This window comes from Taudactylus pleione, unplaced genomic scaffold (genome assembly GCF_031769625.1).
Source record: "Taudactylus pleione unplaced genomic scaffold, aTauple2 ptg000186l, whole genome shotgun sequence".
In the NCBI taxonomy this organism is placed as follows: domain Eukaryota; kingdom Metazoa; phylum Chordata; class Amphibia; order Anura; family Myobatrachidae; genus Taudactylus; species Taudactylus pleione.
Window position 1 is genome coordinate 10,411,257 of NW_028284588.1, and position 13,764 is coordinate 10,425,020.

General features: G+C 43.2%; 1 protein-coding gene across 1 annotated transcript in view; it reads right to left on the reverse strand.

Annotated features, from left to right (window-relative positions):
* Window positions 1-325: 325 nt before the first annotated feature.
* Window positions 326-13,764, reverse strand: part of LOC148519656 (NFX1-type zinc finger-containing protein 1-like) — a 371,972-nt gene continuing 358,533 nt past the window's right edge. Inside the window, exon 26 of the mRNA XM_088476329.1 lies at window positions 326-3,579. Within this exon, the coding sequence (XP_088332455.1) occupies window positions 1,339-3,579 (2,241 nt within the window). The 3' untranslated portion in view covers window positions 326-1,338. The remainder of the gene's footprint in view (window positions 3,580-13,764) is intronic.

Genomic DNA, 13,764 nt, shown 5'->3' on the forward strand with positions numbered 1-13,764 from the left:
CGCTGAGCACTCGCAAGCGGGTCGATGTTGGCCAAGTACGCACGACGGAGACGGCTCCGTCATGCACACGCGTGAGACCCGAACAATGACGACCAAGCCGTCATTATGGGTCTCGCACCAAAGGGGGCGTGCTGTCGATGGTGATTGACAGCACGCCCCCTTTGGTGGGCGTGGCTACCCAGACAGAGGCGTTCCCATGGGAATGCCTACCGTCTGGGGCCAGCCCCACTGACATCACTAGTGATGTCACTGGGAGTGCTTTTGGCTCTGATAGAGCCAAAAGCACTCCAGGGCTTGCGGCAGACGAGACCCTACCACAAGGGTCTCGTTGCAAGCCCGATGGTCGCGATGGTTTTGACCATCGCGACCATCATTTTGGCTGCTCGCTATAGCTGTGGGTGGTCACCCACAGCTATGCGAGCGGCCAGGAGGCCGCTCCAAAAAGTAAGAGGGACGGCCCGGATTCAGAGCGAGTGCTCTGTCAGAGCGTCCGGCTCTGAATCAGGGCCAGTGTCCCTTGGGTGAAGTGTCACAGTACTCCTTTTAAGGGCATCCTTAGCAATGCAGAGGCACCTGCCCTTAGCAACAGATGCACTTCAGACTGCTATAGCTATCAATATTTCTATACATATGTTTCTTATTTTCCATATGATTAATCTCATGCATACGATGCCAGAGACTGATCATGAGAAGTTTCAAAGTTCTGCATATAAGGGAACTCTATCTCTATGTACAGCAATACATAATATGGGTTGAATAATAAGGTAATATATGAAGTATAGGATATAATATTGAGATTTTATTGTACTTGGCTCAACATATGGACTATTATAGAGGTATTAAACACATTATATATAAGTTGTTTGGTTAATTGTTTTTATCTTCATAATAACTAAGTCCTGGTCCACGAACTTGACCAGTAAGTACTTGGCATGTCATTGGCCCAATGCTGAGTGAGGTCCCACAGCCGGATGTCCTTGACTGGCATTTTCAAAAGGAAGGGAGTTTCCTCCTACATTATATTGTAGCTATCAATCTAAAAAGATGATTCTACATGTTAAAGAATCTCTGGAAGCAGTGTTTACACATTTACATTTCTCATATAAGCAGTGATGACAACTGTATACGAGAAATAGATGAAGTTACTGTAACAGAAAACTTCATTAGTTGCATCCCATGGTTCAGATCAATATGGGTATATTCATTATTTTGCCAGAGAAAACATTTCCCAAATAAATTGAGAATTTAGGACTTTTTATATATCCAAAAGATTATTTTGCTATATATCCAAATTGTAAAACCAACATGAGAATGTTGGAAACGTGTTTTTAGCAATTGCTAATCTTCATTGTCAAAACTGCAATGCGGGCAGTTCAGTCCACTGTCTTCATTTACATTGGTAGGATAGATATGCCCTGCAGGACACTTGTGCCAGAGATCTTGCCTTAGGAGCTCTGTGTTCAGTAAAACTTTGTTTTTCTCTATTACATTAATAAGACTCATTTGCACTGGAAACTTTTTTAACTGAGCACGTACTTCATTCAAACTTTTGGTGTGTTGTTTGCTTTTCATTTGTGTAATCAAACCTTTAATGCGATACACAACTGGCAGTTTATTTTCAATAAATGACACTTCCACCTCTAAAGCCAAGATGTATAATTCATAGTTCTTTTCCAAAATGACATATTTCTGCTCAGCTTTCTGAATGGCACTAGAAAGAGTATGAATATCGGAAAGTACCTTGGATAGACTATTGGGACTCTGCTGTAACTTGTTTCGAATTGCACCAAGCTTTTGCCAGAATTTAATTTTTTCGCTCACTAACAACATTGAACAAAGGTTAAAGTTACCATCTTGCAACTGTTGCACTGTGTTACTAGCCTCTGGGAAGTGCCTTAATTCAGCCTCATTTTCACTCAAAAACATTTCCAAATGATTTAGCCATTTGTAAACAATAGTCTCTTTGACATTCTCCAAATCAGAAAGAGTTTCCTTTATCAGATTGCCATACCGTAAGTTTTGCTTAATGGGTGTTGAACATTTGGGACAGGACTTCAGTTTAATAACTTGGTCTTCTTCTTTTTGATTCATCCATTCAGAGAATTTGGTCACTTCAAAAAAATGAGGACAGCCCATAAGTTGGACAAAACGGGCATCTGAGTCTGCCTCCTGGCCAAAGAACAATTCATTTACTTCATCAGCATCACAAACTCTGCATTTCTTAGGGCATGGCTCCCCACACAGGCCTATGCATGAGTGTCCGCATTTCAGAGTCTTCATGCAGGGTTTTTCACAGACTTCTCTGTCACAAGGTTCCCAGCAAAGTTTTGTACACCGTTTATGCATGCATCCCCATCCACACAGCTTTGTACACCGTGTACAAGGCTCGCTGCATTTCATAGAACATTTACCATGAAAACATTTCTTTTCACAAGAGCGTTTACAAAAGCAGTCAGAGGAGCACATTTCTTCACACAAGTGAGAGCAGAAGAGCACAATACCACACCATTTTGCACAGTTCATGTGAAAGCCTTGTTCAAGGCAGCTTGTGCAGCTTCCAGGACAGTCATGTCCGCACTTCAGGTTTTCTTCACAATTCTCATGACATTTTATTCTGGTACCATACTTGTCGGCTTCTGTCTTTACATGGCACAATGTTTTAATTGTGTGTCCACATTCCAAAGTAATGTTTAACTCTTCAAGACAATTCTTGCAGAATTGACCACAAGATCGGGCACATGTGTGGCCACATTCCAAGATACGTGTGCATGGTTCTTTGCATGTGAAATTGTCTGGAGACATTGAACATGGAACATTCTGAATGTGCCCACATGAAGGAATCTTTTTTGACACAAGCACTTCACATTTCCCGCAAGGGTCACTACAAAATTTCCTACACTTGTGCCCATTTCCACAGGTCAAAGCACATGGCTTTTTGCATTTGAAGACTCTATGCTCCTGATCATAGGGGTGACAGGCAAGGGTACAGACGTGCCCGCAATTTAATCTGTACTGACAAGGAGTCAAGCATCCACCTTCAGGAACATTATGAAAGTCTTCAGATTTGGACACATAATTTGTGATGTTGGGATGATTGACACATTGGAGCTTCAGGTCTGTTCCAATTTGTCCATTTTCTATTAACACTTCATTGATTTTGCTCCAGAGGGGAACTTTGGCGAGGATCTGCATGTTCCCTATGCAAAATAATCCTTTCTTGGCTCTTGACAAGGCAACACATACCCGGTTTGGAATTTTCAGAAAGCCAACATTGCCATCTAGATTGCTCCTTACTAATGACAGGATTATAATTTCATTTTCCTCGCCTTGAAATTTGTCCACTACACATACTCTGACACCCTGAAATTGAGATTTAGGCATCATTTTCTGTAAACAGTGAAGTTGTCCAGAATAAGTAGTGAGTATTGTGATGTCTGATGGAGAGTAGCCTTGTTGTATAAAATATAGGCAAAGCGATTTCACAAAAGCAGCCTCATGGGCATTCTGGTGACTTTTCCCTTCTTTGATGTGCTCCTCGGGATAATTGTGGTCCACAAAGAAAAGGTTATGACAAACACCCTAATGAGTAAAAACAATTGATATAGTATTAGACTCCATAAGTAGATTATGACATTATGGCAGGTGTTTTGATATAACACCATATATACGTATTTTGTATATAAATACAATATGTTAAATTCCTTCTACCCTATCTAGTTGCCTTAAAGTAAGTTTGTGGATGAATGAATTCAGTGTGGTTTAGTTGGTAGCACAGTGCAATGATAATTTCTGAATACGTACCAAAAATTCCCAATGCTTGAGTGACATCTGATATTAGCCATATCTAATGGTAACTAAGGCCCCCATACATCAGCAATCAATTGTGGCAATTCTGCAACTTGCAATCGATTGTGTATAAAAATCTGCAATGTATGGGCTTCACAGATCGCAGATTGCAACCAAAAAGTGATTGGAATTGTTACATCAGATTGTCCAACATATTGGATTTCACAGATCGATTGGGGCTGTAGATTGCTAGTGTATGGACATGATCAGCAGATTTGCAGACCGTTTCTAGCAAAATGATGGGCCTTTCAAGATTGGCAGATCTGTGTTTGCTGCAATTGATCTGCAAATCACTGAAAAAGATCTGTAGTGTATGGGTGCAGATTGCTCGATTGGGAAATCCTAAAATCGGGCAATAAATCTTCAAATTGTTTAATTGTGGTTTTCAGATTGCTGATGTATGGAGGCCTTTAGATTTCACAGATCGATTGGGGCTGTAGATTGCTAGTGAATGGACATGATCAGCAGATTTGCAGACCGTTACTAGTAAAATGATGGTCCTTTCAAGATTGGCAGATCTGCGTTTGTTGCAATCGTTCTGCAAATCACTGAAAAAGATCTGTAATGTGTGTGCGCAGATTGCTAGATTGGGAAATCCTAAAATCGGGCAATAAATCTTCAAATTGTTCAATTGTGGTTTTCAGATTGCTGATGTACTGTATGGGGACCTTTTCTCTTCAAGCCCTACACTACCAAAGACATAGGTCAATATTTGGTACTGAACAAGATTGAACTAGACAAACTTTGGTTTCCCAATAATATTTATTGGTATTTTATCACTATTTTATAAAAAAAAAAACCAATTCTCTTTTAAAAGCATATTTATAAGCAAAGTATAGTTACACGGCATTACTCCGTTATTTCAATGCCAAGCAAGAGGACATATGTACTGTGTGTAATCTTTTTAATCCTCGGCTTCATCTACAGATACAGAATATATCCATACTAGCACCAGTTATCTGTACAGGATCTGAAGTGCAATACTTTATGTCATCAATGGTAAATATTTCCATACTACTGTATCTCTGCAGCAGTGAGCTGTATATGATGTGAAATGCTGTACTTTATGTAGTCAGTGCCGTGGTATACTGCTCTAAACTATCTGTTTAAGAATAGTATTGTTCTCTTGTAGTTGGTGATTAGTGGAGGTTAACTCCAGATACTCACCACATGACTTTGTAACCCTATTTATTCAATATACATGTATGAAGTCTGGTTAAGCATTGTTAGGCTGTTTAGTCAGTGTTATTTGTTTTGGTTTCGTCCAAGATTTTTTTGCAAATTTATAATTATAGTAAGAGTTACACAGGGGTTAAACAGGAGGTGAACACAAAGGGGAACATTTTACCAGAAAACATCTAAATCAAGATGACATCCAATACTTGCCAGTGTGTACCACTATCCTGTAACCACGCACCTGCTTTCATCACTCTCTGGACATTGGCTGCTGAACTGTTTGCAATTCATCACTCTTACAGCTGCTTTTTTAATATATCTTGTATCTCTAATCTTTCTGATGTGTTTTTTCCATATTCAATCCCATTTGCTATTTACCTCTCACTCCCTCTTACATGTGCTGATTTTCATGTTTCACCAACATTTATCAATAACTTTTACACTTTCTCATTCATGTTCCCATTAACCACTTGCTCCCTCTGTCACTGATGCTGATGTAACTATTGTATGATTCAATCGGTCACAGTCACCTCTCCACTTCTGACATCTCTCTCCTCGTAGTGACTTCAATCCTGGCACATGCTTGTAATTGTCGCTCAATTGCTTCAAATTTGTATTGCTGTGCTGTTTTACTCCACTGTTTACGTTATCACTGTCAAACTTCAATTTGTTTTACTTGCACTGTGTCTGGAGAACTATATTTAAAGAACTTTTGTGAGCTTGGTTACCCTTCAACTCAAGCAGTTGCTTTTTGCACAGCCGGACAACCCTTACTGAACCCCTTGCTTACATATTGCCATCCTGTCTGTCTCTTCTAATTACTACTTAGCTTTCTTCACTTATTAAAGGAACATGGGTCCTTCCAGCGCTCCACCTGGTGATGGACTTAGATGTAGTGTATATGCGACAAGTAAATGAATATTATGTGTGACGATGATCACAAAGGATGATGTGGAGGTGCCTCCCCACTACTTGTCTTTACTGCCGCCAGGTCCATTTACTGCTGCAGTCTGCAGAGGCAGCACCGGCCAACTAACCACTGCTGCTGCACTGCTGTGCCTGTCAAACTGTATAACAGCAGTGTCATGGTGGGTGGGCCTGGCAGGCACTTCGGCGCCGATCCACCCCCTCCCCTCCCATGATCTGTGCTCACAAGTCACCACCTTCCACCAGACTGACAGGAGTGCAGTGCTCGTGTTCACCCGACGTCGGGCGCACTGCAGTAATGAGAGCAGACTCAGCAGAGCAGATAACAGGACTGCTGCAGGTGGCTGGCTCTGTAATGGCAGACAGCCGAAAAGGAGCCTGACACAGAAAGAGCAACATGAAAAAGAGTGGCCTGGAGAAGACAGATGAGAAAAAAAGTTGAAGAAAAAAATTAAGTGTTTAATTATAAATGTTAATAATATATCTATTTAATAAGGAATTATTTCATTTTGTGGGTTAAAGTTAATGGTAGGGGTCGGACATGTATATGTGCATATATGTAACTTAAAATATTATTTTTATATTATTTAATATATTAATTATATAATTACTTGTAATTTAGGACATGTAGGAAGGCACAAAATGATAGTTTGCAGGTGGGCGCCGAACACCCTAGCACCGTCCCTGCAAGTACACATCATAAAAAAAAAAGCTAAAGTTTTCATGGCAAAACAATGGCCCCCTCTTCAGTGCAACATGATACAAACTTTTACCTTTGAAACAGCTGCCAGTTACAGCAGGGTAACACATCAGGTGACCAAAGCTTGTCGACAGTGATTGTATCTTGAAGACCTGTTACCAGTGAACCTACCGTGCTTAAAGGGGAACCATCGACTCTGCGTTGTATTTCTTCTATAATCTGGATCCCACTAATACAGTGGTCCTCAAACTCGGTCCTCAGGACCCCACACAGGTCACGTTTTGCAGGTCACCCAGCAGGTGCACAGGTGTAGTCATTACTCGCTGACACATTTAAAAGATCCACAGGTGGAGCTAATTATTTCACTTGTGATTCTGTGACATACAGGGCCTGATTCAGAGCCAGACGCTATTTGCGCTCGCTAGTTCAGAAAAAGGGTCCGGCTATTTAAATTGAGCGCTCGCTGTTTGCGGTCTGTTGACGCCTCTATGTCTGAGCGAGCGAACAAAACATGTGCTCGCTATTTTGAAAAGACGCCCCCTGGCCACTCGCATCATACGTCATCTCCGCTATTTATTAGATTAATCGAGTACATCGAAAGGCGTCTGAACTACTCGCAGTGCTTGTGGTTGGATTTTCCTACTGCAATCATGCGAACAGTTCAGGCTAAGAGACAACCAAGTGACGTGGTCGATGACGCTGCTTTGTTAATTATGCACACCCTTAAAACGCCCGTTTTGACCGTTTGGCACGCCTGCGTTCGGATCTCCACTCCCCGTTTTCAAGCACCTTCCCCTGTTACCACCCACAAACGCCTCATCCTGTCACTCAAATTAGCAGGCACTCGCAATTTTGCGAACACACGTTTTCCGACCGCACTGACTGGTTGGCGCATGCGCATTACGACCCATACGCAGATGTGCGAACATCGCTTGGAGCGAACGAGCGGCCGCTTACAAGTGGCTCTGAATCAGGCCCACAGTACACTGTTTGGGGTCCTGAGGACCTGTGCACTAATATATCCATGGGACTGGTAATATCGTTACCCTAAAAGTTGGTCATTTGTTTATTTAAAGGGTCATACACATATATTTGATGCACATAATATGCCATAGGCTAATTGGAGGATCAACAATTTCTATTGACATTGTTTAGTCATATCTGCTGACCCAACTATTCCCAAAGGCTTTTACATGTGCTGATTACTATTGAGCCCGATTGCTTTTATATGCTTATATTAAATAGCTGTTTTTATAGGCATGCTATCCATTTTTAACTATTAATGTAAAGGCAATATGTGCGCTATTTTCATGTTGCTATATTAGTTCTTCTGTGGGAATTGACTCTCTCCTTATTACAGCTGCCTTGGTAGAAACACCCATAGTAACACCATACTTGCCGACATTCAGCTCCCTCCTTCCGGGAGGGAGCTGAATGCCTGAATAAAGCGGGGGGCATGCCCGGGCTATGACACTATTTTGGGGGTGGGGCTAGGGGCGTGACCACGTGAGTGCATCATCGTGGCCCCGCCCCCTCTTCACAATGCCAAAAATATAGGCATTGTGAAGCAGGGGTGGCGGAGCCACGATGACGTGATTCAGCGTGAATCGCGTCATCAGGCCCCCCGCTGCGGGGGTTTCTAGTACTAGTCCGGGGGGGCAGGCGGCAGCCGGGAGGCTTGTCTGCCTTTCCGGGGGTCGGGAGCGGCACCCAATATTCGGGAGGCTCCCGACCAAATCGGGTGGGTAGGCAAGCCTGACTAACACCTGACTCGTTTTATATTGATATAATACCCCACATGGTACAAACTTTTGGCTGCTTTATGATGTAATTAATAAAAAGCTATTTTTTTTTTTAAATAAATGTTAATTGTTGGCGTGTACACTTTGTCTTTCACTTATTTTGGACAATACTAAGGTTTGAGGAGACCTGGATTTACAAAAGCACTGCCCCTCCATAAAGGAGACTCAAGCAAGGTTTATAACTACACCATACCTTCTGTGGAACTCATTATGACATATGTATCAAATATAAAGAAAAGATAGGGGGAAAAGAGTTTTTATACACTTTTTTCCATTGCCTCTCTACACTCAGATGGATGCTTACTGGCTCTTCCTCACTATGATGTACAGTATCCTTACCTACTCTGCTAGCTTCCTCCCAATTCCCTCCATGATTAACCACAACTGATATGAGCAAGATATGCTGCGTGTCACAAGTGCTTTTATAGTTATTACATTTAGTAAGTGCAACAAGCTGTCCATAACAGCACAGTTCTGGACAGAGCAGATACTATGAGATCCGGCCAGGACAGGCACTAACTATACAACACAATGGGATAGATGTATGAAGCAGTGCTAAGAGTAGAAAAGTGTGCCAGTGGAGAAGTTGCCAATGGCAACCAATCAGCTTAAAGGTTGCATTTATCAATTACATTCTATAAAATAATAGGTAGAAGCTGATTGGTTGCCATGGGTAACTTCTCCCCTGCCACACTTCTCTACTCTCTTCACTGCTTCATACATCTACTCCAATGCTCATTATACATAGACATTTTGAAGTGAGCACATAAGGACATCTCTATTACACAGTTGACATCTGTAACAATTGATTTAGCTATTTACCTTGACAGAACCATGTGGTGGGATTGGCAAGAAGATAAGAGAAAAGTGCAATAGGATTAATTTGACAAGAATTTACAGGAAGGAATGCAATTAACCTAATGAGCCCCAACATGGAGCAATATCTAAGGACGCGTACGGACATGCTATTTAATCTATACACATCAGATATGGCAGAAATATGATGGACACACGACTATCCTGCATTGACAGTTACAGAGCACCTTACGAGCATTGTATATGTGTGTACATGTTGCAGGTCCTGGGACCCTTGGACATGAATAATTGTTTTTACTGGAATTCAGTTTATTTTTGTTGTTGTTGAGATTTGTTGGTGACATCAAGTAAGCATCAATCCTTTCATTTCTTTTAGTGGCCGCCGCCTCACTCCTGCCGCCACATGGAGGCTCTATTTGTCAGGCGCCCGCTGACATTTTGTTACCAGCGGACACCTGGCTCTCTCCTGCCGCCACATGGAGGCTCCATTTTCAGGCGCCTGCTGACATTTTGTTACCAGCGGGCACCTGGCTCTCTCCTGCCGCCACATGGAGGATCCATTTGCCAGGCGCCTGCTGACATTTTGTTACCGGCGGGCACCTGGCTCTCTCACTGCTGCAGCAGCTGAAAGCCGGAGCGTGAGCACTATGGGAGAAACGTCATGACATCTCTCCTATAGATCCGAGGAGCGGTCAGACCGGACGGCAGCGGATGCAGGAGCGGGGCTTAAGGTAAATATTGTGTTTGTATTTCAAACTGGTTTTTTTTTAGAGGCACTATAACTGGGGGCACTGCTACAGGGGGCATTACCATAGGAGACATTACCACTTGAGGCATTACTAATGAGGGCACTACTAAAGGGAGCACTACTACAGGAACAAAGGAGGACTAGTGATATTAGATAAAGAGACTAAGGGCCTGATTCAGACCCACTCGCGAGCGGCTGTCCGCTCGCAAGTGGGTCGATGGTCTGCACTGAGCATGCGCACGACGGAGGGAGCTCCGTCGTGCGCATGCGCCAGACACGACGAGCGAAGGACTTTCCTTCGCTCGTTGTGTCCGATCAAAGGGGGCGTGCTGTCAATGTTGATTGACAGCACGCCCCCTTTGGTGGGCGTGCCGGGGGCGTGCCTCCCTGACGGGGGCGTTCCCACGGGAACGCCTCCCGTCAGAAGCCGGCCCACTGACATCACTAGTGATGTCAGTGGGAGTGATTTTGGCTCTGATAGAGCCAAAATCACTCCGGAGCTTGCGGTTGAAAACCTCAACCGCAGGCTCCGGCTCGCAATTTCGATGGTCGCGATGGTCACGACCATCGCGGCCATCAAAATGCACGCTCGTATAGCCTGTGGGTGGTGACCCACAGCTATACGAGCGTCCAGGAGGACGCTCCATGAAAATGGAGCCCGGCCCTCATTCAGAGCGTGCGCTCTGCTCAGAGCATATGGCTCTGAATGAGGGCCTAAATCTTTATTAGATAGAGAAGTCCTAAATCTACTATCAGATAACACCACGTATGAATGCTTGGAAGGAGATCCGACCTTGAAATATCAAAAACAATTTAAAGAAATACTGGACGAGGGATTACAAATAGGAAACTTAACAAAAAAGGAACACACCTTTCTGTATGTTGAGCATCCCAAAATACCCACATTCTGTCAGCTCCTTAAACTCCACAAAGACCCAAATAACCCCCCGAGTCACCCTATTGTATCCAACATACCGTAGGATCACTGTCATCAAACCTGTCTCAATATATAGACTCCTACTTGCAAGATCTTGTACAAACTCAGAAAAGTTATCTAAAAGACACCCTGCATATCATCCAAGAGTTAAAAAACATTCAGTGGAAAGAAGAATACACCCTCTGTACGAGCGATGTACGATCATAATACACATGTATAGCACATGATATTGGATGTGAAGCAACTAGATCCTTTCTGTCACAGAATAAAACTCTACCTAATACTCAAATCAATTTCATTATGAACTGCATTGAATATATTTTACACCGCAATTATTTTTGGAATCAAGGGACATTTGTCAACCAAACCAAAGGAACCGCTATGGGTTTGTTTTTCGCACCTAGCTACGCTAATCTATTCGTAGCTAGGTGGGTAGAAGAACAAATCTGGAATGATAACCCACATACAAACTGTCTAATCTTTTGGAAAAGATATATAGATGATGTCATCTTTGTCTAGGATGGATCGGAACTTGAACTGAAAGAATTCATTACATATATAAACAACAACACTTTTGGATTGGAATTCACTTTCACAACAAGCAAAGAAAAAATAATATACTTAGATTTAGAAATATCCATCATAATCAACAAGATACAGACAAAAAATCATATAAAACAAGTGAGTGGAAATAACACACTTTCACAAACCAGCCAGCTACCATCACAAAAACTGGCTACAAAACATTCCAGGAGGCCAGTTTAGGAGGCTAAGGAGAAACTGTTCTCAACAAGAAACCTTCCTCCAGCAGAGTAAAGAGATGAAAACAAAATTCCAACAAAAGGGTTACGATGAACAAACACTAAAAAAAATATAGAAAAAATAGCCAAAATGGACAGAAAAGAAATGATACAGTATAAAAACAAACAAAATCAAGAAGAATTCGACGTGGCTTTCATAATTCAATTCAACAGTCAGCAATACATATTCGAATCCATACTTAGAAAACATTGGCACATACTCTATCAGGACAGTCAACTAAAACCATTTTTAAAAGACAAACCTCGAATAACATACAAAAAAGCTGTCACAGCCAGGGTATTTCAGCATGGCGCTAGGCGGGTGTTACCTGTGAGGTCGTTGTGGCACGGGATGTCTGGTGGCGGAGCTGGTGTCTGGCGGGGGGCTTTGGCTGCGCGCGTTGTTGTGCGGGCCTGTTGTCACTCTGCGCTGGTAAGGCCTGGCGGCCTCCGTTCCGTTTGGCATGGGCGCCGCCATTTTGCCTTCTGGCCATGTGATGCGGCTGGCCAATCCTGGTGAGTCACATGTTCCCTCCGGCCAGTAACAGCACGGCATGAGGTATTTAGGAAGGGTCAGTGCCTTCCTTCTTTGCCAGTGCAACGTGTATCTCAGCCTAGCTGACAGGGAGTTCTCTGTGCTTATCCTGTTCCTGTGTAATTCGCTGTCTGCCAGTTTGCCTGTCAGCTCCTAGCTTCCACTGGACTACCCTGCTTCCTCCACCACCCTTGCCCATACCTGAGTGCCTGAGCCTGCTGACATCCTGCTCAATTGCCTTAGTTCACTACCTGCATACCTGGCTATTATTTTCCTGCATCACTACCTGCATACCTGGTTGATTAGTCCAGTCTCACTAGCTGCACACCTGGACAGTTCTAATTGTTTCTACTTGGACATTAACCCATTACTTCCACCACAGAACTCTAGTGCACATTTATATATACCTGGACTTTTATTTACTGCCATATTTTATGTCTGCTCAAGCACATATTAAAAAAAACGAGTTTTTTATTCAAACCTGCTTCTGTGATCGCTCCTGCTACCACCCCGGGTCCACAAACAACCCAGAACATAACAGTTTGCACGGGCCCCATGGAGTCGGCCACGGATCAGGAGTCAGGAGTGGATTTATTCCGCTGCATTTCTGGTCGTTTAGAAAATCTGGAAAACATGCAGCATCAGATGGCTCAATTCCTGCAAGAGGTGTCTAAGCGACAGGATAGTTTGCAAACTTCCTTTTCTACCCCTGGAGTACCAGCAACCACATCCGCATCAGCGTCTGGGAATACAGGAGGCAGATCATCTCCCCGCTTACATCTTCCTTTACCAAGTAAATTTGACGGCAACCCTAAACTCTGCCGAGGTTTCCTAAATCAGTGTGACATACATTTTACCCTGCAGCCTGACAACTTTCTAACTGCAAGAACTAAAGTGGCTTATATAGTCTCTCTGTTATCCGGCCAGGCCTTGGAATGGGCTTCCCCACTCTGGGAGCGCTCAAATCCACTGCTGGATAATTGCGCAGGCTTTGTGTCATCCTTCAGGAGGATTTTTGATGAACCTGGGTGTACTGTATCAGCATCATCAAACATCATGACACTGAGACAAGGGGTCCGTCCTGTCGGTCAATATGCCTTGCAATTTCAAATTTTAGCATCAGAGCTCAAATGGAATGAGGAAGCCCTCACCTCGGCCTTCTGGCATGGGTTGTCAGACCGACTAAAGGATGATCTAGTCACTCGAGAGCTTCCTACTAATCTGAACGACATGATTTCGTTGTGTATCAAAGTTGACCTATGCTTCAGGGAACGTCAGGCTGAAAAACACAGAACTGACCGGCAAAGGTCATTTGCCCCCTCCATTTCTACCCGTCCCATTCCTTCTCCTACTGAAGAGGAGCCTATGCAGGTGAATCATACACACCTCTCCAAAGAAGAACGTCAGAGAAGAATTCAAAAGAATCTCTGTCTGTACTGCGGAGAGTCCGGTCACCTGCTGATCTCCTGCCCCCGTA